The sequence below is a fragment of the Zootoca vivipara genome, chromosome 5, assembly GCF_963506605.1.
Source record: "Zootoca vivipara chromosome 5, rZooViv1.1, whole genome shotgun sequence".
In the NCBI taxonomy this organism is placed as follows: domain Eukaryota; kingdom Metazoa; phylum Chordata; class Lepidosauria; order Squamata; family Lacertidae; genus Zootoca; species Zootoca vivipara.
This window is the reverse complement of record NC_083280.1, coordinates 598,428-620,313: the sequence shown is the minus strand read 5'-3', so window position 1 is coordinate 620,313 and position 21,886 is coordinate 598,428. Positions and strand designations below refer to the sequence as shown.

Below are 21,886 nucleotides of genomic sequence, written 5' to 3'. Positions count from 1 at the left end.
AGCTGCCAGCGGAGGCTGATCCATTGGGATGAATGGATCATGAATGCCTGCCGTCAACCAGCCCTGACCTGCCTGCCCTCCTGTGGGAATGTTGTGGTTAACAGGAGAGGATCTATTGATTAATATTATCCTTCATAACTTGCGTTAGCAAGTTTCTTCACTTAGCAGAGTGCATTCCCTTATTACACAGCAGGAAGCTGGTTGCAGACTCGTGTGAGTCTCTTAAGAAAAGAAGCAATTCAATCTGGCTTGAGATGTGTTCTATTATTCCTAGTAAGACCCCTAGTAAGACCCCTGGAAAGGTCAGGCCTACTTACTAGCCACACGCAAAAGAAGGATGCTCTGGACCAGGTGTAACAGGAAGTTCAACTGGCTGGACCAACATCCCTTCCATGACCACTCTAGCAAAACAGGTAATGTTGTCCTTGACTGCTCTAGTGGATTACGTCCAACACTTCCTCCTTGTAAACAGTCCAGGGAACAACCTTTCCTGTTAAGCGTCTTCCTCCTCCTTAGTCTCAATGTATTTGAAATATACTCGGAGTCAAGTGTGAATTTCATGCTCTTTATTCAGCTCGTAGTAGCAATGAATGAAGCTTTCCACAAAACATCTGCTATATATACATTATTTACACAATGGGCCCCGCGTGATTGGCTAATTCCAGGCTGCTCCTGTAGGCCAACCAGGGGGCAGATTCACTTCATCCAGGAGCCTGATTGGCTGCTCCTGCAGGCCAATCAGGTCACTGGTTCACTTCCACCTGCAGCTGGATTGGGTGGCTCCTGCGGACCAATCAGACTACTGCATTCTGAATCCTATTGTTCTAGGATTCAGCTCAGCACATAACAGTTTTGCTTTGTAGAGCAGGGAGGAGGAGGAGGAGGATGAAGTCAAAACCAGAGTTTGCCTCTGCCTGCCACCACTTCTGTCTCCACCCACAGTCTGGGCTCCCTGCTTTCCACCCTGCTAGTCCCGATGGGCAGCCACTGTGGGTACCTGATCCTGCCAGGATCCACGCTCAAAGTATCCTCTGCCTGTGTCTCCCAAGATCTGAGCTCCAGGACACCTGGCGGCCAGCGTCTCACATCCTAACTCCAGACTGCATTGCTGTTGTGGTTGGCATCTGTCTGTCTCAAGAAGCAATGGAGTACACCTCTGGGGGTGAAGTCAAACCATTGCATTAGCAGCACCTGGACAGGGTGCAATCCTGGGCAGTGTGTGTGGAGGTCCTGGGCTGCAAGAGTTGCCGGAAGGAGGCGTACAAGGTGCTCTCCAGATTTGTGTAGCCTTTTCTTCTCCCGGATATCCCGCAAGGTAGCAGAGGTTTTGGGGTGGGTGAATCTGTCAATCTTTAGTTTCTCATTTTTCCAGTCTTGAATTTAGCTCCAAATATTTCCACACCAGTTTGAGATTTTTTACAAAGGGACTCATGAAAATTCGCCAGCAACTTTTCCCTAATTTCGCATTGCTATGAAATTTTGCCTACACTTTTGCAAGCAATTTCCCCTGATATGGTGCATTTTTTGCTGTTATTTTCACATGTATGTGCATTTCATACCCACTTTGTCCTAGTAAATGCATGTTAGTTGGCAGGAGAATGGCATCGCAAAATTCAGTGACTGCATTTTGGCCCCTGTATTGCTTCGGGTAGTGTGAATCGGGTAGGTCCGCCTTTCACTTCAGAGATAATTCGATTTCTCCTCCATTCCCAGCTGGAATGCAAGGAAACAGTGTAAGGATCTGTTTTCAAAAGTGGTTCCTACAATGTCATGGGAAGCCTCTCGATGCCAGTGTCCTTCATTGCTACCCCTGCGGCAGGCAGTCAACTGCCGAGGCCGTCAACCTCTCCCTGGCCTGGCCTGGAATGCGCTAATTGGGTTGATGAGGGGAGGATATAATCCATCCCTTGCAACGTATATATAAACTCCTCATTAAAGCAGCAAAATTCCATTTGCAGGAGTGAAAGCATTCTCGGAAATGTAGTGTCAAGAGAGCAGGCAGGCGGCCAAGATATTTGTGGCAATGCTGGAGGACTGAGGGGGGATCGCCGCTGTGAGGATGGGTGGCTGAAATCAATGTGAAACAGCAGGAAACCGAAATGCAAAGGTCCTGATCCAGCAAAAGTTCGGCATTTTCTTTTTCTTTTTTTATATAAAAAAATATTGGATTTTACAAATTAATATTTACATTCCCACTCAAAAAATAATAATAAAAATTAAACAAGATTCCTCTGAATTTTTTGACTTCCCTCCACCCCTCCATGGATTCTTTATTTACCCTTTTCTACTGCATATCATATTCTTTATTTACCCTTTTCTACTGCATATCATATGTCACTCCAGTTTTTCCAGATATCAATTTTGTCCAAAGTCTTTGTTACCTTGTTGTTGTTGTTTAGTCGTTTAGTCGTGTCCGACTCTTCGTGACCCCATGGACCATAGCACGACTTACTAGAGTTCTTTTAAACCTGCTAAAGTGTTCAAGTGTTTACAGTGGTCCTTCAAATATAATATAAATTTCTCCCAATCTTTATGAAAGTTTTGATCTTCCCGATTTCTGGTTTTCCTGCTCATTGTTGCCATTTCTGCATGGTCCAGCTATTTGTTCTGCCATTCCCCCCTGGCAGGGGACCTTGTCGTCTTTCCAACTCTGCGCTACCAGAATCCTAGCGGTTGTCGGCATTTTCATTCACATTGTCTTCAGGGGAAGAGTTGAGCGCATCCTTTAGTTAAGAACATAGAATCACAGAACTGTAGAGTTGGAAGGGACCCAAAGGGTCAGCTAGCCCAACCCCCCTGTGATGCAGGAATCTACTGAATTGGACCGAAGGCCTATCTCTCACAGTTCTTTCCCAAGGGCTGGTATTCAAAGGCCTCTGCGCTTGGAGGTGGCATTTGGCCATCATGACTAATAGCCATGGGTAGCCTTTATCCTCCTAGTTGGCCGCCTTGAGAACAGGATGCTGGACTAGAGGGGCCCTTGGCCTCATCCAGGAGGCTCCTGTTACATTCTTAAAGCCATCACTTTGGTAGCCATTGCCACGTCTGATGGCAGGGAATCCCACAATTTAATCATGAGCTGTGTGATGAAGCCCTTTATTTAATCTGTCCTGAATCTCAGAATATTCAGCATCACTGGATGACCCTGAGTCCTAATATGTTTTTGGTGGGGAGGACTATCCATTTCACCACACCATGCGTTATAAACCTCTATCCTGTTTCCTCTCACTCATTTCCCCCCTAAACTAAAAAGTAACTCAAAGAGTAATAGAATTGTAGACTTGGAAGGGACCACGTGGGTCATCTAGTCCAACCCTTTGGAAACCAAGAATCTTTTCACCTAATGTGGGGCTTGAACCCATGACCTGGAGATTAAGAGTCTCATGCTCTACCGACTGAGCTATCGCACTGTAACTTTTCTTAATAGGGCATCACCATGGGAGTGAGTTCCATTGTTAAACTATGTGCTTCAAGAAGACCCTTCCTTCCTTCCTTCCTTCCTTCCTTCCTTCCTTCCTTCCTTCCTTCCTTCCTTCCTTCCTTCCTTCCTTTCTTACTTTCTTTCTCCTATGTCAAACAACTTGCTTGACTGCACTCTGCATCCACAAGGGATCTTGCCATCTGTCTTCCTACCTGACCCTTCTATCTATATTGTGAAATCAAAGCCAGAGACATTATTCAAGTACTTACTAGGCCATGGAGAAATGAGTGTTGTTTCAAATTAAACCTTAGACCTTATCAGTTTGCGGCCGGGGGTGGTGGTGTGCTTTTGTCCATTTGTCCCTTGTGAGCAAGTAAATATGACTGAAAAATCCTAATAGAAACAGGGGCATAGGAAGGGGGGCGGGGGGAAGGGGGGCGGTCCGCACCAGGTTCCATCATGGAGGGGGGTGACAAATTATCATGGAACAATTACTGCCCTACTAGGGCAGTTCATAAAAAAACTTTTTTTATATAAAATGCCTGCTCCAAAGGTCTTATCTTACTACACTAGGGATTATATAGCTATATATGAAATTTCATGCATATCAGTTAATATCTTGACCCTCCTCCACGAAAATAGCTGTTTACTTGGCCGTTTTCCTCTGTCGTGAAAGCTGAAATTTCAATTCAGTGGAGCACTTCCTATTCCCAACCCTAACCCTGAGGAAAGCCGTCTAATTAGACTTTAATTTGATTTTGACATGTTTTTAGGAGGCAATTTAATTATTGTTTGATTTTATACCAATGTTATGTATCTGATGTTAGCCTCCCTGAGCCCGGCTTCGGCCGGGGAGGGCGAGATATAAATAAAAGTTGATTATTATTATTATTATTATTATTATTATTATTATTATTATTACTGTGTAAGAAAATATGAAATAACATAAAACCATTTTTGCAGGCAAAAGAAAAAAACAATTGGGGGGGGGGGCTTGACAATAAATTTCCCGCACTGGGTACCACTTGAGCTTCCTACGCCTCTGGATTGAAATACCTGCTGCGGTCTTTAAAAACCCTTGGCACTCTATTGGCTGTAGGAGCTCTGCTTCAGTTGATGGACATGAGCTCTGTCCAACCATCAGCTCAGCTGCCGAGAGATTGTGGAACGTCTATGAAAATTCTAACTCAGAAGTTTTTGGTTTGTTTTTTTTAAAAAGTGGTCTGCATGAAGGACTTGGGGTATTTATGCTAAGGGTAAAAAGAAGGTAGCAATCCACATTCGCAAAGTGCTTGCCAGATGCTTAGCTGTGTCCGTGAATATTTCCTGTGTACAATAAGCGTGGTACATGAATGACATACGAGAGTCGTGTTTGAATACAGCACCCTGTTTGAGAGAGAGAGAAATACAAGAGATTATTCAACATGACCAAATGAAGTGAAACTTGACAGAGGATAATATATTACCCAAACGAACAAACCCACCAGCAAATGAATGTGGGTTGCTACTTGCACATAATTTTCCCTTTTTCTTTTGGGAAAAAAAGAATGTTTCTAATTATTAGGAATGAAGAGAAGCTTCTGTTTAATCTCCCTGTTGCCTTCCTGCCCTTGCTCCCCATTTTCTCACCACCCAGAAGACACATTGCTATAGAGGGGCAAGAGCATTGAAGGGATTGGGGGGGCAATGAACCCCAGGGGGCTTAACTCTGCAAGTGGGCCATTCTGAGGCACGAGCAGCAAAAATCCCACGGTAAGCTCCCAAGCTGGGAGCATCCTATTGTAGCTTCTCACACACTTGCTACCCCTGAGGTCTCTATCCTGAGGTCTCTATCCTGGACTTTGCAGTGTTCTGTGTCCTGTGAAACAATTCTTAAAAGGGCAGTGAGGGCAGGAGAAGGAGAGAAATTAAAACTATCCCACATGATGGTGCCACAGCCTGCCAATAAGGATTTAGGGAAAGCCTTGTGCAATTGGGGGCCAAACTTTTTAGTTTCAAGAAAAAGCGAGTAAGAGGCAACAGCATGGAAGTTTATAAAAGTTATGCATGGCATGGGGAAAGTATCCGGAGGAAAGATTTCTCTCCTCTCCTGATACTAGAATTGATGCATATCCAATCCAAGCTGAATGTTGGGCCTTCTTGGTGGTGGCGCCCGCCCTGTGGAAGGCCCTCCCGTCAGATGTCAAGGAAATAAACAACTATCTGACTTTTAGAAGGCATTTGAAGGCAATCCTTCAGGGAAGTTTTTAATGTTTGAAGTTTTATTGTGCTTTTAGTTTTCTGTTGAGAGCCTCCCAGAGTGGCTGAGGAAATCCAGCCAGATGGACGGGGTATAAATATTATTATTATTATTATTATTATTATTATTATTATTATTAGACATTTTAGGACAGGGAACAGTAAGTACTTCAAGCAGTGGCTAGTTAAACTATGGAACTCCCTCCCACAGGAGGCAGTGATGTCCACAACTTGAATGGCTTTAAAAGAGGACCAAACAAATTCGTGGAGGAGAGAGTTATTGGTGGCAACTAGATATTATGGCTATGCTCTGCCTTCCTGGTCAGAGACAGCCATGCTTCTGAATCTCAGTTGCTGGAGGGGAGAGCTGCTCTTGTGTTCGAATTCTGCTTGTTGGTTTCCCACAGGCATCTGGCTGGTCACCGTGAGAACAGGATGTTGGAGTCAATGGGTCATTGGCCTGATCCAGCAAGCCCCACCCTATGTTGGAGAAGAGAAGGTTGAGGGGTGATATGATAGCCATGTTCAAATATATGAAAGAATGTCATATGGAGGAGGGAGAAAGATTGTTTTCTGCTGCTCCAGAGAAGCGGACACGGAGCAATGGATTCAAACTTCAAGAAAGAAGATTCCACCTAAACATTAGGAAGAACTTCCTGACAGTAAGAGCTGTTCGGCAGTGGAATTTGCTGCCAAGGAGTGTGGTGGAGTCTCCTTCTTTGGAGGTCTTTAAGCAGAGGCTTGACAGGCATATGTCAAGAATGCTTTGATGGTGTTTCCTGCTCGGCAGGGGGTTGGACTGGATGGCCCTTGTGGTCTCTTCCAACTCTATGATTCTATGTTCTTATGCTCACAAGTCTTGTCAGCCCCAACCAGCTTGTGGTCTGCGACTGGTGGAGGTTGTAGATCACCGAACACCCGGTGGTCACACCCAGTTGTGGAAGGTTACCTTGGAGTCTTTAGATTCTCAGCTTGGAGATCCAGTGTGGTGTAGTGGTTAGGGTATTGGACCTGGAGAGACCAGGGTTCAAATCCCCCGCTGGCCATGAAGCCCACTGGGTGACCTTGGAGACTAGTCGCTGCCTCTCACCCTGAGAGGGTTCTTGTAGGGATTAATTAAACGAAGAGGGAGAGAACCACCTTCAGCTCCCTGGAGAAAAAACTTAGACAGAAATGCAGTGAAATAATAAACAATAAATGCAATGAAATACTACGAAACAAACTTGATATCCCTTTTCTCTGAAGGAGGACCGCTCGGAGACCCACCCATCTAATCTCCCTTGTTTGCCATGAGAGAGTGTGAGGTGCTCGCATTTCTGGAATGAAAGGGGCCTCCCTCGCCTCTCTCACGACCCCCCACCCCCACCCCAAAGGGAAAGGACATATTCATATTCAAATCATTCCATTAGAAATGCAGATAAGGGTCCCTGTCTGGGAGAGGTTACCCCGTCCAGACCAGACCTTAGAGGGAGTGGAGTCTCTAAGCACTGGGAAGGCATTGGACTAATATAGGGACACTGGTGGGGGGGTGGGGGGGCAGACGATGGCACCAAGCCAGAAAGAGAAAGAATTTGCACCCGGGATGCCAGGAGAGCAGGCGGAAGACTGGCCCCCTCTGCATTTGTCTCAGGAAATCCCCATTGCTTTCTTTTTAAAGGGCTTCAGGGGAGAGGGGGGAGGACCCAGCCAACAAGGGGTGCTTTGTCCTCACTCTGCTGTGGCTGCAACCAGCTACTTAACTTTTTATTTACAATACGCTTTGTGACTGTACAGAACCCAAAGAGATTGCTGCATCACTTTGAGGTTGGGGACGTTTTAAAATGCTGCCATGTGCTTTAAGCCGCCCAGAGTGGCTGGGGAAACCTAGCCAGATGGGCAGGGTAATAATAATAATAATAATAATAATAATAATAATAATAATAATAATAAAGTCAAAAGTTCTGATGAAGCGTGCATGCACACGAAAGCTCATACCAAAATAAAAACTTACTTGGTCTTTAAGGTGCTACTGAAGGAATTTTTTTATTTTGTTTCGACTCAGACCAACACGGCTACCTACCTGTAATTATTATTATTATTTATTTAAAATCTTAACTTTATATTTCAGTTTCTAAAAAGGCACCCAACACACACACAAATCCCCATATATCCCCAAGAAACAGTCCGTGCACATTTGTTGTTGTTTAGTCGTTTAGTCGTGTCCGACTCTTCGTGACCCCATGGACCATAGCACACCAGGCACTCCTGCCTTGCACTGCCTCCCGTAATTTGGTCAAACTCATGTTCGTAGCTTCGAGAACACTGTCCAACCATCTCGTCCTCTGTCGTCCCCTTCTCCTAGTGCCCTCCATCTTTCCCAACATCAAGGTCTTTTCCAAGGATTCTTCCCTTCTCATGAGGTGGCCAAAGTCTTGGAGCCTCAGCTTCAGGATCTGTCCTTCCAGTGAGCACTCAGGGCTGATTTCCTTCAGAATGGATAGGTTTGATCTTCTTGCAGTCCATGGGACTCTCAAGAGTCTCCTCCAGCACCATAATTCAAAAGCATCAATTCTTCGGCGATCAGCCTTCTTTATGGTCCAGCTCTCGCTTCCATACATCACTACTGGGAAAACCATAGCTTGAACTATACGGACCTTTGTAGGCAAGGTGATGTCTCTGCTTTTTAAGATGCTGTCTAGGTTCGTCATTGCTTTTAGAGCGCAAATTTTGACACAGTCAAAATTAAGTAAATTTGGAGATAGTTTAGAGCTGATTACATTAGTTAGGTGTCTTGTACCCTGTTGTGATTCCATATTTATTTTCTACACATTATTTGGGATGGGGAACGGCACTGCAGAATTCTGAAAGGTCTGAATTTTGGTTTGATGGTTGTTTCGGAAAGTGTGAATTAGGCAGGTTCAGCTCGTTCTCTCCCAGCCCTATCATCAGGAACTAGAAGACGTTTCAAATGCAAGAGCTGGCAGCCCTACAGGAGGGGATGTTTCTTGCTCCGGGAATCATATTTCTGCCTGCTCCTTCCAACACCTTCTCCTTTATCCTTTCTTGCCTTGCAGCCGCCATGTGTATTTCTCACATCCCAATCTAGCCAATCATTGCCCATTTAGGTCAGGACAGGATGAACCTTGGTCTAATCCAGGAAAGCAATTTGTGCAAACATGCCAGGGAACAGTTTGTAGAAGCAAGGAGGAGACCGTTGCCCTATGCCTCTAACTGGCTAAAGGTTCAGAATTGTTGCAACATTGGACTTTGGGTTTCTGCAAGATCTTTGGCATCTGGTCTGCCTGGGAGAGAAGCTTCACCTCACCTGCTCTTTAGTTCTGCCTGTGCTGACAATCCCCAGAAAAAAGGAATGAGACTTTAAAGTGAGATTGGTAGGGAGAACGTAAGAAACGTTTGCTGGATTGGGGCAATAGCCCATCCAGTCCTGCTACTAGATGCCTCTGAGAAGCCCATAAGCAGGACCAGAGTGCAACAGTGCTCTTTCCCCACTAGCAGGACTAGTGGTTACAACATGGGTAAGCAAACTCAGGCCCGGGGGCCGGATCCTGGCCAATCGCCTTCTAAATCTGGCCTGCGGACAGTCCGGGAATCGGCATATTTTTACATGAGTAGAATGTGTGCATTTATTTAAAATGCATCTCTGGGTTATTTCATAGAATCATAGAATCATAGAGTTGGAAGAGACCACAAGGGCCATCTAGTCCAACCCCCTGCCAAGCAGGAAACACCATCAAAGCATTCTTGACATATGCCTGTCAAGCCTCTGCTTAAAGACCTCCAAAGAAGGAGACTCCACCACACTCCTTGGCAGCAAATTCCACTGCCGAACAGCTCTTACTGTGGGCATAGGAATTTGTGGGCATAGGAATTCATTCACTATTATTTTTTCAAAATATAGTCCGGCCCCCTACAAGGGCCCATGGCTGAAAAACTTTGCTGACCCCTGGGTTAGAGTGCCAGACCTGGGAGACCAGGGTTCAAATCCCCGCTTGGCAATGTAGCTCACTGGGTGACCTTGGGCCAATCACTGCCTATCAGTCTAAACTACCTGACAGGAACAATATACGGCACCTTGAGCTACTTGGAGAAATAGGTGGGATATAAATGTTTGGTTGGAATCTCCTTTCTTTTAACTTGAATCCATTAGTTAGGGACCTGCTCTCTGGAGCAGGAGAAAACAGGCTTGCTCCATCTTCTGTGTGACAGCCCTTTAGCTTTCTAAAGATGGCTATCACATCTCTTTTCAGTCTCCTCTTATCCAGGCTCAACACCCCCAGTTTCCTCAACCATTCCTCATTCGGCTTGGTTTCCAGACCCTTGATCATCTTGGTCACCCTCCTCTACACCTTCCAGCCTGTCCATATCCTTCTTAAATTGTGATGTCCAGAACTGGGCACAGTATCCCAGACGTGGTCTGACCAAAGCAGAATAGAGTGGTACTATAAATTCCCTTGATCTGGACACTATGCTTCTGTTGATGCAGCCTAGAATTGCATTAGCTTGTTTTGCTGCTGCATCACCCTGTTGACTCATGTTAAGCTTGTGGTCCACTAAGACCCCTAGATCCTTTTCACATGTACGCCAGATGTCTCCCATCTTATACCGGTATTTGTGCAGCTGGTTCTTCCTGCCAAAGTGCAGAACCTTACATTTGCCCCTACTGAAATTCATTTTGTTAGCAGGGGCCCAGTTCTCCAACTGGTTAAGGTCATCTTAAATCCTGATTTGGTCTTCTGCAGCATTAGCTATGCCTCCCAATTTGGTGTCACCTGCAAATTTGACAAGCTTCCCCAGGATCAATGGACTCGTAATCTGGTGAACCGGGTTCGCTTCCCCGCTCCTCCACATGCAGCTGCTGGGTGACCTTGGGCTAGTCACACTTCTTTGAAGTCTCTCAGCCGCACTCACCTCATAGAGTGTTTGTTGTGGGGGAGGAAGGGAAAGGAGAACCTTAGCCGCTTTGAGACTCCTTAAGGTAGTGATAAAGTGGGATATCAAATCCAAACTCCCCCTCCTCCTCCTCCTCCTCCTCCTCCTCCTCCTCCTCCTCCTCTTCAGTTTTTTATAAAGATGTTGAACAACAGGCCCAGGACAGAACCCCATGAGCTCTATAAATAAGTACTTTCTCCGATACCAGATTTAAGACTCATCCATTATAGCCAGTACCCATCAAAAGCCTTTTCCTCCATGAGGTTCTCTAATCATCTGATATCACACATTGGTTTTGTGAGTCAGAGGTAAAATCAAATAACAAGGAGTATTGCTGAGCATAGTCGTGTTTTGTTTTTGCAAAGAGTGTGGGAATTCTCTGGCGTATGGTTTGTTTCTTTTTCTTTTTTTAATGTCTTTTTGGCATGACATTTCATGTGACGGATGACAGAACGAGATGGAGACAGCACCAGAAGGGGACTTTGTGAAAATGAAAGCATTTGTGGGTTGAGATGTGAAAGTTTGGAGCAAGTGGGAAAAAGCTATGAGAGTGCATCTTCTCACACATCGTGGTGTTAGAAGGAGAGATGCAGAAGGATGATGTGCATGTGGAGGAGAAATTGTCAAGTCTGGGTCACACTTTACATGGCTGGGATTGTAAAGCTGTAATTGCAGACATGGTAGTATGAAGTGAGAAAGGGAAATGCATACAGTATTGGGAACCCAGTGTGTGGTGCAATGGTTAGAGCAGGGCTGGAGAGCCTCAGACTGGGGCCAAGAAAGAGTGTGTCTCTGGCTTTCTGTCTGTACCTCAGAACAGATGGAACCATATATTTGTGGAGCTGGAAGGAATACCAAGGGTCATCCAGTCCAACCCCCTGCAATGCGGGAATCTCAGCTAAATAATCCCTGTTGTTGTCGTTTAGTCGTGTCCGACTCTTCATGACCCCATGGAGCAGAGCACGCCAAGCACTCCTGTCTTCCACTGCCTCCCGCAGTTTGGTCAGACTCATGTTGGTAGCTTCGAGAACACTGTCCAACCATCTCATCGTCTGTCGTCCCCTTCTCCTTGTGCCCTCCATCTTTTCCAACATCAGGATCTTTTCCAGGGAGGCTTCTCTTCTCATGAGGTGGCCAAAGTCTTGGAGCCTCAGCTTCACAATCTGTCCTTCCAGTGAGCACTCAGGGCTGATTTCCTTCAGAATGGAGAGGTTTGATCTTCTTGCAGTCCATGGGACTCTCAAGAGTCTCCTCCAGCACCATAATTCAAAAGCATCAATTCTTTGGCGATCAGCCTTCTTTATGGTCCAGCTCTCACTTCCATACATCACTACTGGGAAAACCATAGCTTGAACTATACGGACCTTTGTTGGATCCTTTCATGGATCACTGCCTTGTCGTGGCAAAGGGGCTTGAATAACTCAGAGAAGCTATGAGCTATGCCATGCAGGGCCACCCAAGATGGACAGGTCAACGTGGAGAGTTTTGACTAAACGTGATCCACCTGGAGCAGGAACTGGCAAGCCACTCCAGTATCCCTGCCAAGAAAACTCCATGGACAAATAATCTCTAGCAGATGGCTATCCAACCTCCTATTAAAATCCTCCAAGGAAAGAGAGTCCACCACTTTCCTAGGTAGTCCATTCCATTGTTGAACAGCTTTTACTGTCAGAAAGTCCTCCCTAATGTTTTGCCGGAATCCCTTTCCTTGTCATTTGAATCCCTTGGTTCAGGTCCTGCCCTCCGGAACAGCACAAAACAAGCTTGCTCCGTCTTCCATATGACAGCCCTTTAGATATTTGAATACAGCTCTCATATCACCTTTGAGATTTCTCTTCTCCGGGCTAAAGATGCCCAACTCCCTCATCCGATCCCCGTCAGGCTTGGTGTTCCAGACCCTTTTTCTGTTGACCCGCTAGCAAATTAGCAGCAAGATCAAATTTTGCAAGCAAGGTGTTGTGTGTTGGCAGTAGTTTGACCACGCACACGAACTCGCTGACCCCTTCTGCACCAGCCGCAGCCTCCAGACTGACCCCCAGGGGCAGCCCCATCTGGAGTTAACTGACAACTGTTCTCCTGGCCCTTAAGCATATACCTTTCCGATCTCAGCTCATCTACCTGTGGCCCTTTCAAGAGGAGATGCCAGGGTAGGGGGCTGAGCTGGGAAATATGAGCTGTGTCTTCTCCCCAGTAATAAAGAGCCCTCCAATGTACACCTCCCCCACCCCACCCAAATTGTCTTCGTCGACTATTTCTCAAGCCCTCGGCTCCTTGCCGTGCAGCTATTTTTAAAGATAATATTCCAATAGAGTGGAAACAATTTTTGCCTACGTCCTGAGCGCGTTGGTCTTCATCTGTTCCTAAGCTGTGATAATTAAGACAACCTGATGGAAAGTTCCCAGCGGCTGCCTGACTTCATGGTCTTTTGGTGCCACAAAACACTTGGATTTGACTCTCCCAGTCTTGTGGCAAAAAGGTTTACATACTTTCTGGAGGGGCAGGGTGTGGCAGAGAGCCTTGGAAAGCTGTGGGCTTGGCGCGTCTCAGAATACGGGCCTGCTTTTTGGAAAAGCTACGCTTCAGATCACCCACATGTTATTGGCCTTGGTGCTGTTTAACTTACCCGGAGAGGATCGTTTCCTTCCAGGAAACTGCAGGGTCCGACTGTGATTGATTAGCTGGACTTGGGGCACGCTTTGCCTTGTGTGTTCGGGGTGGCTGGCAATGCTTTGAAAACGATCGCTGTGTATGAAAGCAGGATTTGTAAGCCATCCCGAAAATGCAAAGGAGGTTCCGTCCTTCTTCTGTCATGACTTACAGACCAGCCTGGTTTCCAAACGATGTTCAGACTCCAGGAAGAGGGTTGGGTAGAAGATCAGAGGAGAAAAAACGACAGCAGCCCTACATTGGTTTGATAATGGATATGTTCCATTTGGAAAAGGCCTGCCTGCTTTTGGGGAAAGTTTCAGGCTCCATTGCACACATCACACACCATCTGGGGCAATCGTGAGCCTCTGTTCCACTGCTGGTGGATGTGGGTGTAAAATGCAGAAATGCAATTTAATTTTTTTGGGGGGGGGGAATCTGTTCAGGAAGGTGGGTTTATAATCGTGTTTTAACCTTGCTATGTCGTGCATGACACCTGGACACACAGACTTAAGAATGTCAGAAGAGCCTGTTCAGGCCTGGCTCTAGGTGCAGTCCCGGTGGCGCAGGGCGCCAGGGCGCGGGGCCAGCAGGGGGGGCGCTGCATGGCAAAGCCGCGCAGAAGCCGTGCTGCACGCTGCGAGGGCAGGGGCGCCGGAGCGATCTCCACGCCTCAGTGCCAGGGCGCCAGACCTGCTCGAGACGGCCCTGAGCCTGTTGGATCAGTCCAATGAGCCAACCAGATGCCCTGATGGGAAAACAGCAAGCAGGATCCGAGCACGAGAGTCCGCTCTCCTCCTGCTGCCATTTCCAGTAACTGGTGTTTAGAAGCATTGCTGCTTTCAGCTGTGGAGTCAGAGCAGAGCAGAGCCATTGTGGCTATTAGCCATCGATAGCCCTTTCCTCCTCTGGGAATTTGCCCAATCCTGTTTTAAACCCATCCAAGCTGGCCACTGTTGCTTCCTGTCGGGGCGAGTTCCACAATTTATGAGCTGTGCGAAGATGCACTTTCTTTTATCACATGCAGCCTGTGCTTGTATTTGTACTGTATTGTGTACTGTATGGCTTGGGACTACAATACCTCGAGGACCGCCTCTTTCCATATGAACCTCCCCAGACCTGAGGTCATCTTCCGAGGCCCTCCTTCGTATGCCTCCTCCTCGAGAGCTCTGGAGGGTGGCAACACAAGAACGGGGCCTTCTCTGCAGTGGCTCCCCGTCTGTGGGATGCTCTCCCCAGGGAAGTTCGCCTGGCACCTTCATTATATACCTTTAGGCACCAGGCAAAAACATTCCTTTTTAACCAGGCCTTGGGATGACCTGATGGACATCCTATACCCTTTTAAAATGTGGCTCTTTGAGGGGGGGGTGTTATTGAGTTGCTGTTTTTATTCTGATTGTATATGTTGTGATCTTTTCTGTGAACCGCCCTGAGACTGGTGGTATATAAACTCAATAAATAATAATATTTTTTTTCTATCAATTTGTTTTTAATTGATAATCAAGTTTATTTTGTGTTTTGTGGATTTGTAAGACACTTTGAGACATCTTTTTCCTGGAAAACAACAAATTATTATTATTATTATTATTATTATTATTATTATTATTATTATTAATATATTTTACCCTTCTTCTTCCTCCACAAACTACTTGGTTTTGGCTGTGAACCTTACCAGAGGCATCAATTGCAGCAACATAACCCTTTCCCCCCTTCTTGTGGAAAACCCAGGTCTGGAAAGCATAGCTGCCAAGTTATCCCTTTTTTACAGGGATTTTCCCTTATGCTGAATAGGCTTCCTCGCGAGAAAAGGGAAAACTTGGCAGCTATGCTGGAAAGGCGTGTTGCTGCAACAGGCAGTGAAAGAACAATATATTACCCTTATTTCCTCTTCTTTCTCTGCAAAGCCCAGATCTGTATCTGCTGGTGTTGCTGCAACAATATATTTCCACCTTCGAGCTGATCATTCTTTTCCTTTCCTGTTGGGCTTGGAACAGGTGGAGTCTGAGGACCAAGTCCTGGCAAATTTCTGCGGGAGGGAGGCCACAGACACAGAACAGACCCCAGGACAGCAGGCCATTGTCTCCCCGAGTTCTTTCATGAGCCTCAGTTTCCGATCGGACTTCTCCAACGAGGAACGTTTCACAGGGTTTGACGCCCATTACACAGCCGTGGGTGAGTAGCCGCTTGGCCACAATGTGGGTTGCCCACAGCTAAAATACATCAAAAGTGTGTTTTTAAGAAATACTACGCAACTAAAACAAAGCAGTCTAAAGCCCAGTGGACTATATGCTGGCAAAAAAGGGTGGTGCTAAACAAACTCTAATGGAAAGTTCTGGTTACAGGTAGGTAGCCGTGTTGGTCTGGGTCGAAGTAAAATAAAAAAATTCCTTCAGTAGCACCTTAAAGACCAACTAAGTTTTTATTTCGGTATGAGCTTTCGTGTGCATGCACACTTCTTCAGATACCAAGGTGCTACTGAAGGAATACCTACTGAAGGAATTTTTTTATTCTAATGGAAAGGTTTGTTTGTCCCCAGTAAACAGTATTTGTTGCACTTGGGTGGGTTGGTTTTTTTTTAAAAAAAAAATGAAATTGCCGTATAAATGTATTTGTTTCAGTGACTTACGCAATTGCTGAAGCCTCTGGACAGTCTCCGGGGGCAGTCACCAATAAAGTATGTTGCAGTAGTCAAGCCTTGATGTTGCAGAAGCCACATCATAAAGGATAGCAGCCAGGTGAAAATGGGAGGGAAGCTGAGTGTCTGCTTGAGTAAATGTGCAGCAAACAAGACTCCCATAGCATTCCAATAATTCAACGAGAGAGAGAAAAGAATTAGCATGGTCAGGTATAAAGTAAAGAGGTTTAAGACAACGTGTGTGTGTTGGGGGAGGTTATTGGTTTGGGTTTTTTTTTTTTTTGTTCTTGTGTTCATCATGTATTTTGTGTTTTTATGTTGTAATTTTTGTGTGTGAGAGATCTATGGATGGTATACAAATTTGTACACAATCCATAGATTTGTGTGTGAGAGATCTATGGATGGTATACAAATTTAATAAATAAAATGGGAAGATAAACTTGTACCAAAGAGGATCGTTCGAAGGAATCATTCCAAGGATTATGGCATCATTCCAAGATAAGGAATAAGCAGCTGATCCAAAAAAAATCATATAATAAAAAACGGCGCCATATTAAATAATATTTGGATGGAATTTGCCATCTGTGCAACCATGTCGTTAAATTAGCTACAATAAACCACCATGTAGATGCAAATTCCAACAGGTCCACTTCCCCTCTGAGAACCCAGAGTTGGTGGGCCAGTTTCTCTGGTTTGGCTACAATGACCATTCCCCATATCAAAGGGGTGCGCATTTTGCGCTGTCGTGCGCAGCCTCCTGGGATCCCCAGGACAGCACTCAGCAGTTCAGAGGCTGGCACTACCTTCCTGGGCTGGATACCTGTGGTCTCCGCCCACACAGCCAGCCGTCCAATCATAGCTGCCAAGTTATCCCTTTTTTAAAGGGATTTTCCCTTATGCTGAATAGGCTTCCTCGCGAGAAAAGGGAAAACTTGGCAGCTATGCGTCCAATCCAGCTGTGGGAGGTGTTGCTGGGGCAGGGGGGGGGTTGGCCAGGTAGGAGGAGGTAACCATACAGTGCACACAGCAGGAGAGACATACCTGGGAAGCAGCCGACGGCTCCAGAGCTTTTTAAAACCAGTTTGTTGTAGAGCACACAGAGGCATCCTTCTAGCCTTGAGACGCGACTGAGCGGGAAGCTGTTAGCAAATGAGGTATTCGTACCTTGGTCAACTGAAGTTACCTCCCGCAAACTTGGAAAGGAAGCACAACCTGGGGTCAATATAGATCTTTTGCCTGGCGATGGCGACGAGTTTGAAAGCCACCGAATCCTAAAGTGTTTGCTTTATGAGTCTGCCGTCCCCTCCTGTTCTAATAACAGATATCGATGAGTGTCTGGAGAAGAGCGACGAAGAGCTGGCCTGTGACCACCACTGCCACAACTATATTGGCGGTTACTACTGCTCCTGCCGGTTTGGCTACATCCTCCACTCTGACAACAGGACTTGCAAAGGTATGGCCCGTATCACAGGGCTGGGAGTGAACTGAGCTGGATGCTCTGAAACTCGAGAGCAGGAGTGGGGAATGGGTGCTTTGGTTCAAAGCTCAGCACTTAGTGCATGGATTCAAAATAATAGATCATATTAATTCGGGTGACTGTCAGGTTGGTTTCAGGCTTCAAGGACTCGGCTTCCTTCCCGCCCCCCGCCCCCCCTTGGCAGTAGATAAGCAGAACAAAGTGAAAGGAGTCTCTCTTACCAGTTAGAAATTTTAATGATCACAGGGGGAGAACAAAGCATCCATTCCTAGGATGAAGATGCTCCCAATTAAGGATTCCACCCACCCCCCACCCCCTGTCACCCCCGTCACTTCCGGGTCTTGCAACCTGATCCTGCAACCACTTTGCTTTCTGTTCTGCCACCTTATCTGCTCTCCTTGACCTTGGGCTGAGCGGATGGACGCTTTCCAGCGAAAGTGAGTCTGTTAACGCTCTCTCTCTCTCTCTCTCTCTCTCTCTCTCTCTCTCTCTCTCTCTCTCTCTCTCTCTCTCTCTCTCCCTGTTCTTCTTTTTCTAGCTGTTCAACACTCAGTTCTTCCCAACTTCTGCCTTCTGAACTACCGTGTTTCTCCTAAAATAAGCCATACCCCAAAAATAAGCCATACCCCAAAAATAAGCCATACCCCAAAATAAGCCATAGTGATAGGCAGTTTAACCTTGTGGGTTAAACGGTACCATACTTAATAAATAAAAAAGGACATCCCCTGAAAATAAGCCACGTGTGTTTTTTGAGGAAAAATAAATATAAGCCGGTGTCTTATTTTGGGAGAAACACGGTATGTCCCTCTGCAAACCACTGTTCCAAATCTATACTGTCCCACTGCTCCTGGGAAGATTCAGGATCCTGATCATGAGCATAGGGAGGGGGGAGGCTCCCACCATTCCTCCTCAGCACGCTCCCTGACAGTTGGTGTGGTTTGGCCAAAGTGGCCTTACAAGCCAATTGCAGAGGCTTGGCAGGTGCAATTAGACCCATGGGCTTGCGGCTACCGATGCGGGTTCACCCACATCTGAATCCTCTGCCCGTCCCACCTCTGCCACCGAAGCTGCTCCCTCACCACAGATTTCTACCCCAACTCGTATTGGTTCCCCACCAGCCTTGCTGCCAGGACCTTGTGTCCCAAGGTTGAACCAGGATCTCTCCTGCATGCTCTCAGCCCCTGAGCTATTACTGCTCGTCCCCAAGAAACATGGGAAGTGGCCTTCTGTGGAGTCAGACCGTTGGCCATGGCGATAATGACCCTGGCAGACACAACGTAGCCAAGGCGTTCTGTGTTCACCCGTGTCTCTCTTGCAGTGGAGTGCAGCGACAACCTCTTCACTCAGAGGAATGGGGTGATCAACAGCCCAGACTTCCCCAATTCCTACCCCAAGAGCTCCGATTGCTTGTACCGCATTGAGCTGGAAGAGGGCTTCTTCATTACACTGGAATTCAACGACAACTTTGACATTGAAGACCATCCGGAGGTCACCTGCCCGTATGACTACGTCAAGGTGAGCACAGCAAGCTGATCTGGCTCGAGTTCCACACGACTGGAAAATACCAGGAGGCCAGGGAGAAATTCCACACACACACACACACACACACACACACACACACACACACACACACTTCCCATTGCATTTTAAGTACAGTACGGTTGCATTCGACTTGTCTGATTTCAACCAGACATGAATAAACGTGACCAACTCTCACCTTTTCTCTGCTCCTCCTTTGATTGTTTTTCTTCTGACAGATCAAAGCCGGGCATCAGGAGTTTGGGCCTTTTTGTGGAGAGAAATCGCCAGGACGCATCGAAACGAGGAGCAACAGCATTCAAATATTGTTCCACAGTGACAACTCTGGAGAGAATGGAGGCTGGAAGCTGTCCTACACAGCAATAGGTAATCTTCCCCGAGGTGATGCTTCTTCTTAGCCCCCACCTGTTCTATACATTTAGACCAGCAGTATCCCACTTCCAAGGAATCATGGGTACTGTAGTCTGTTCAGGGTGCTGAGAGGCTCCTAGCCCCCACACAGACCAGACTCTACCAGAGAAGAGAGGGCTCATGTGCTCAGATCCTGCCTCTGGGTTTCCCACAGGAATCTGGTTGGCCACTGTGATGCTGGACTGGATGGACCACTGGCCTGATCCAGTAGGCTTTTCTTTTGTTCTTTATTCCTAAAGTGGTTTAACGTCAATCCCTCTTTCCAGGGAACTCCGTTGCTCTGGGAAGGGAACAGGGGTCTCCGAGCAACTCTCAGCACCCTCCACAAACTATAGTTCCCAGGATTCCTTGGGTGCCGCCAAGAGCTGTAGCTCTCAAGCTTTTTTCTCTGGGCCACACTTGCAGATGGGGGCCCATCTTTCCAAATGAAAATGCATTTATTTTATATTTTATTTTATTTTATTGAAGTTCATTAAACTGCATGCCCACTAAAATCAAGATGTTGGTTGCTCATCAGCCTCATCCTTCTGCTGCGTTTGCCCACTCAAATCTGCATCAAATTATGGTCTGGCTGAGCATCAGTTGCCTGAATCAAACACAGAGGAATAATTCCCGACCACTCACCACCAGCACAGATTGTAAAATGTCAGGACCACCAAGGAAAGTGTAAATTTTACACAACATGCAATTATTTGCAAAAAGAACCCAATCATATAATAGCTACTGGGCACAGCTATTAAAAAAAATGCAGCTTGACAGCTTAACTCAAACATGCAATTCAATTGCTTAACAATTAGGAAAAAATGGCTTCTAAATAGAATAATAAGATGCATAATGTGTGTTGAAAAAAGGAGATAAATGGATAAATTCCCTGTTATGAATAAGCAACGCTGCTATTTTTTTATATATATATACATGCCGCATGTTATAATTGTGTCTCAAAATCATTAAATTAATTGCTTTATGTGAATAATTGCATGTTGTGTGGATCCTGATCTTTTATAACCTATATCTGACTGAGACATCGATTTCTTGGTGAGAAGCCAAGCCAGGCATTTCACTCCAAGAGGAGCACAATTTTGCCACCTGAGGCCCCATATTCCTTCTCGAATGGCACCACCACAAGGTCTCCCACATCCCACCTTTCTGCTGCTTACAACTCCCAGTCCATTTCCCGCCATGTTGAAATGGCAACCAGGAGAGATTGGAGACACACAACCCAGGCTTCTCTGAACCTTTGCTTCCTGTTTCCCTTCAGCCGCATTCACACAGAAGTTTATTCTGTTTCCCCAGCGCAGGTCTAGTGTTCATTTCTGTGTTGTTTGCTTCCGGGGGTGGGGTGGGGGGGCTGTTTGCAAATAACACAGAAATAAGCGCTAAACTGGTGTTATAGAATCATAGAATCATAGAGTTGGAAGAGACCACAAGGGCCATCCAGTCCAACCCCCTGCCAAGCAGGAAACACCATCAAAGCATTCTTGACATATGCCTGTCAAGCCTCTGCTTAAAAACCTCCAAAGAAGGAGACTCCACCACACTCCTTGGTAGCAAATTCCACTGCCGAACAGCTCTTACTGTCAGGAAGTTCTTCCTAATGTTTAGGTGGAATCTTTTTTCTTGTAGCTTGAATCCATTGCTCCGTGTCCACTTCTCTGGAGCAGCAGAAAACAACCTTTCTCCCTCCTCTATATGACATCCTTTGATATATTTGAACATGGCTATCATATCACCCCTTAACCTTCTCTTCTCCAGGCTAAACATACCCAGCTCCCTAAGCCGTTCCTCATAAGGCATCGTTTCCAGGCCTTTGACCATTTTGGTTGCCCTCTTCTGGACACGTTCCAGCTTGTCAGTATCCTTCTTGAACTGTGGTGCCCAGAACTTATATTCCGTTATATTTCCGGAAGTTATACTCCGTTATATTTCCGGAAGTGGCTTCCGTGTTGTGTGAGAGCTCAGATAAAATGTGGAGAGTAACGAGGAAATGTCAGGGAAATGGAATTAGCTCTGCATCTGTCTTTTCAAAGCACGGCAACTTGAGTTCCGCTGCAACAGTGCCTGTCTTGGGTACCTTTCCTCCAAAGCAAGCCCCTCTCTGTTCAGCTGGGCTTGCTCCCGGCAGCTTAGAATCACCACACTTCTGTTCTGGTTCCTGCCCATTGATCCTTTGGCAGATGGTTGCTGCTGCACCTCTCAGCTTTTCCATGCCGAGAAATCAAGAAGCAATTATTCCATTTCCTCCTTGAGCTGAGTCACAGAGTGGTTTGGATGCGCCAGTGAAAAGGGCACAGAACTCTACATTTTCAGTCCAAGAGGGCAGGAGTCGTTCTTTTCCTCTGCAGAAACATTTGCACACTTTCATAGAATCATAAAATTGTAGGGTTCGTTGTCCAACCCCTTGCAGTGCAGGAACCACAGTTGCTCCCTCTACAGTGCTTAACATTGCAGCCGAATCTTCTAGAGCAGAGGTTGGCAACCTCTGGCCCATGGGCCGGATCTGGCCCTTGGAGGCCGTTTATCCGGCCCATGAGCCGCCCGGACACCGAGCCGCCCGCTCGGCAAATCCCCTGTGTGCTGCACTAAACCGGCG

At 46.4% G+C, this 21,886-nt stretch overlaps 1 protein-coding gene across 3 annotated transcripts in view; it reads left to right on the top strand.

Moving 5' to 3' along the window:
- Positions 1 to 21,886, top strand: part of MASP1 (MBL associated serine protease 1) — an 87,677-nt gene that overhangs the window by 21,212 nt on the left and 44,579 nt on the right. For all 3 annotated transcript variants that reach the window (XM_060274242.1, XM_060274241.1, XM_060274243.1), the window contains exons 3-6: positions 15,229 to 15,406; positions 17,191 to 17,322; positions 18,665 to 18,861; positions 19,104 to 19,251. In XM_060274242.1, the coding sequence (XP_060130225.1) occupies positions 15,229 to 15,406; positions 17,191 to 17,322; positions 18,665 to 18,861; positions 19,104 to 19,251 (655 nt within the window). The remainder of the gene's footprint in view (positions 1 to 15,228; positions 15,407 to 17,190; positions 17,323 to 18,664; positions 18,862 to 19,103; positions 19,252 to 21,886) is intronic.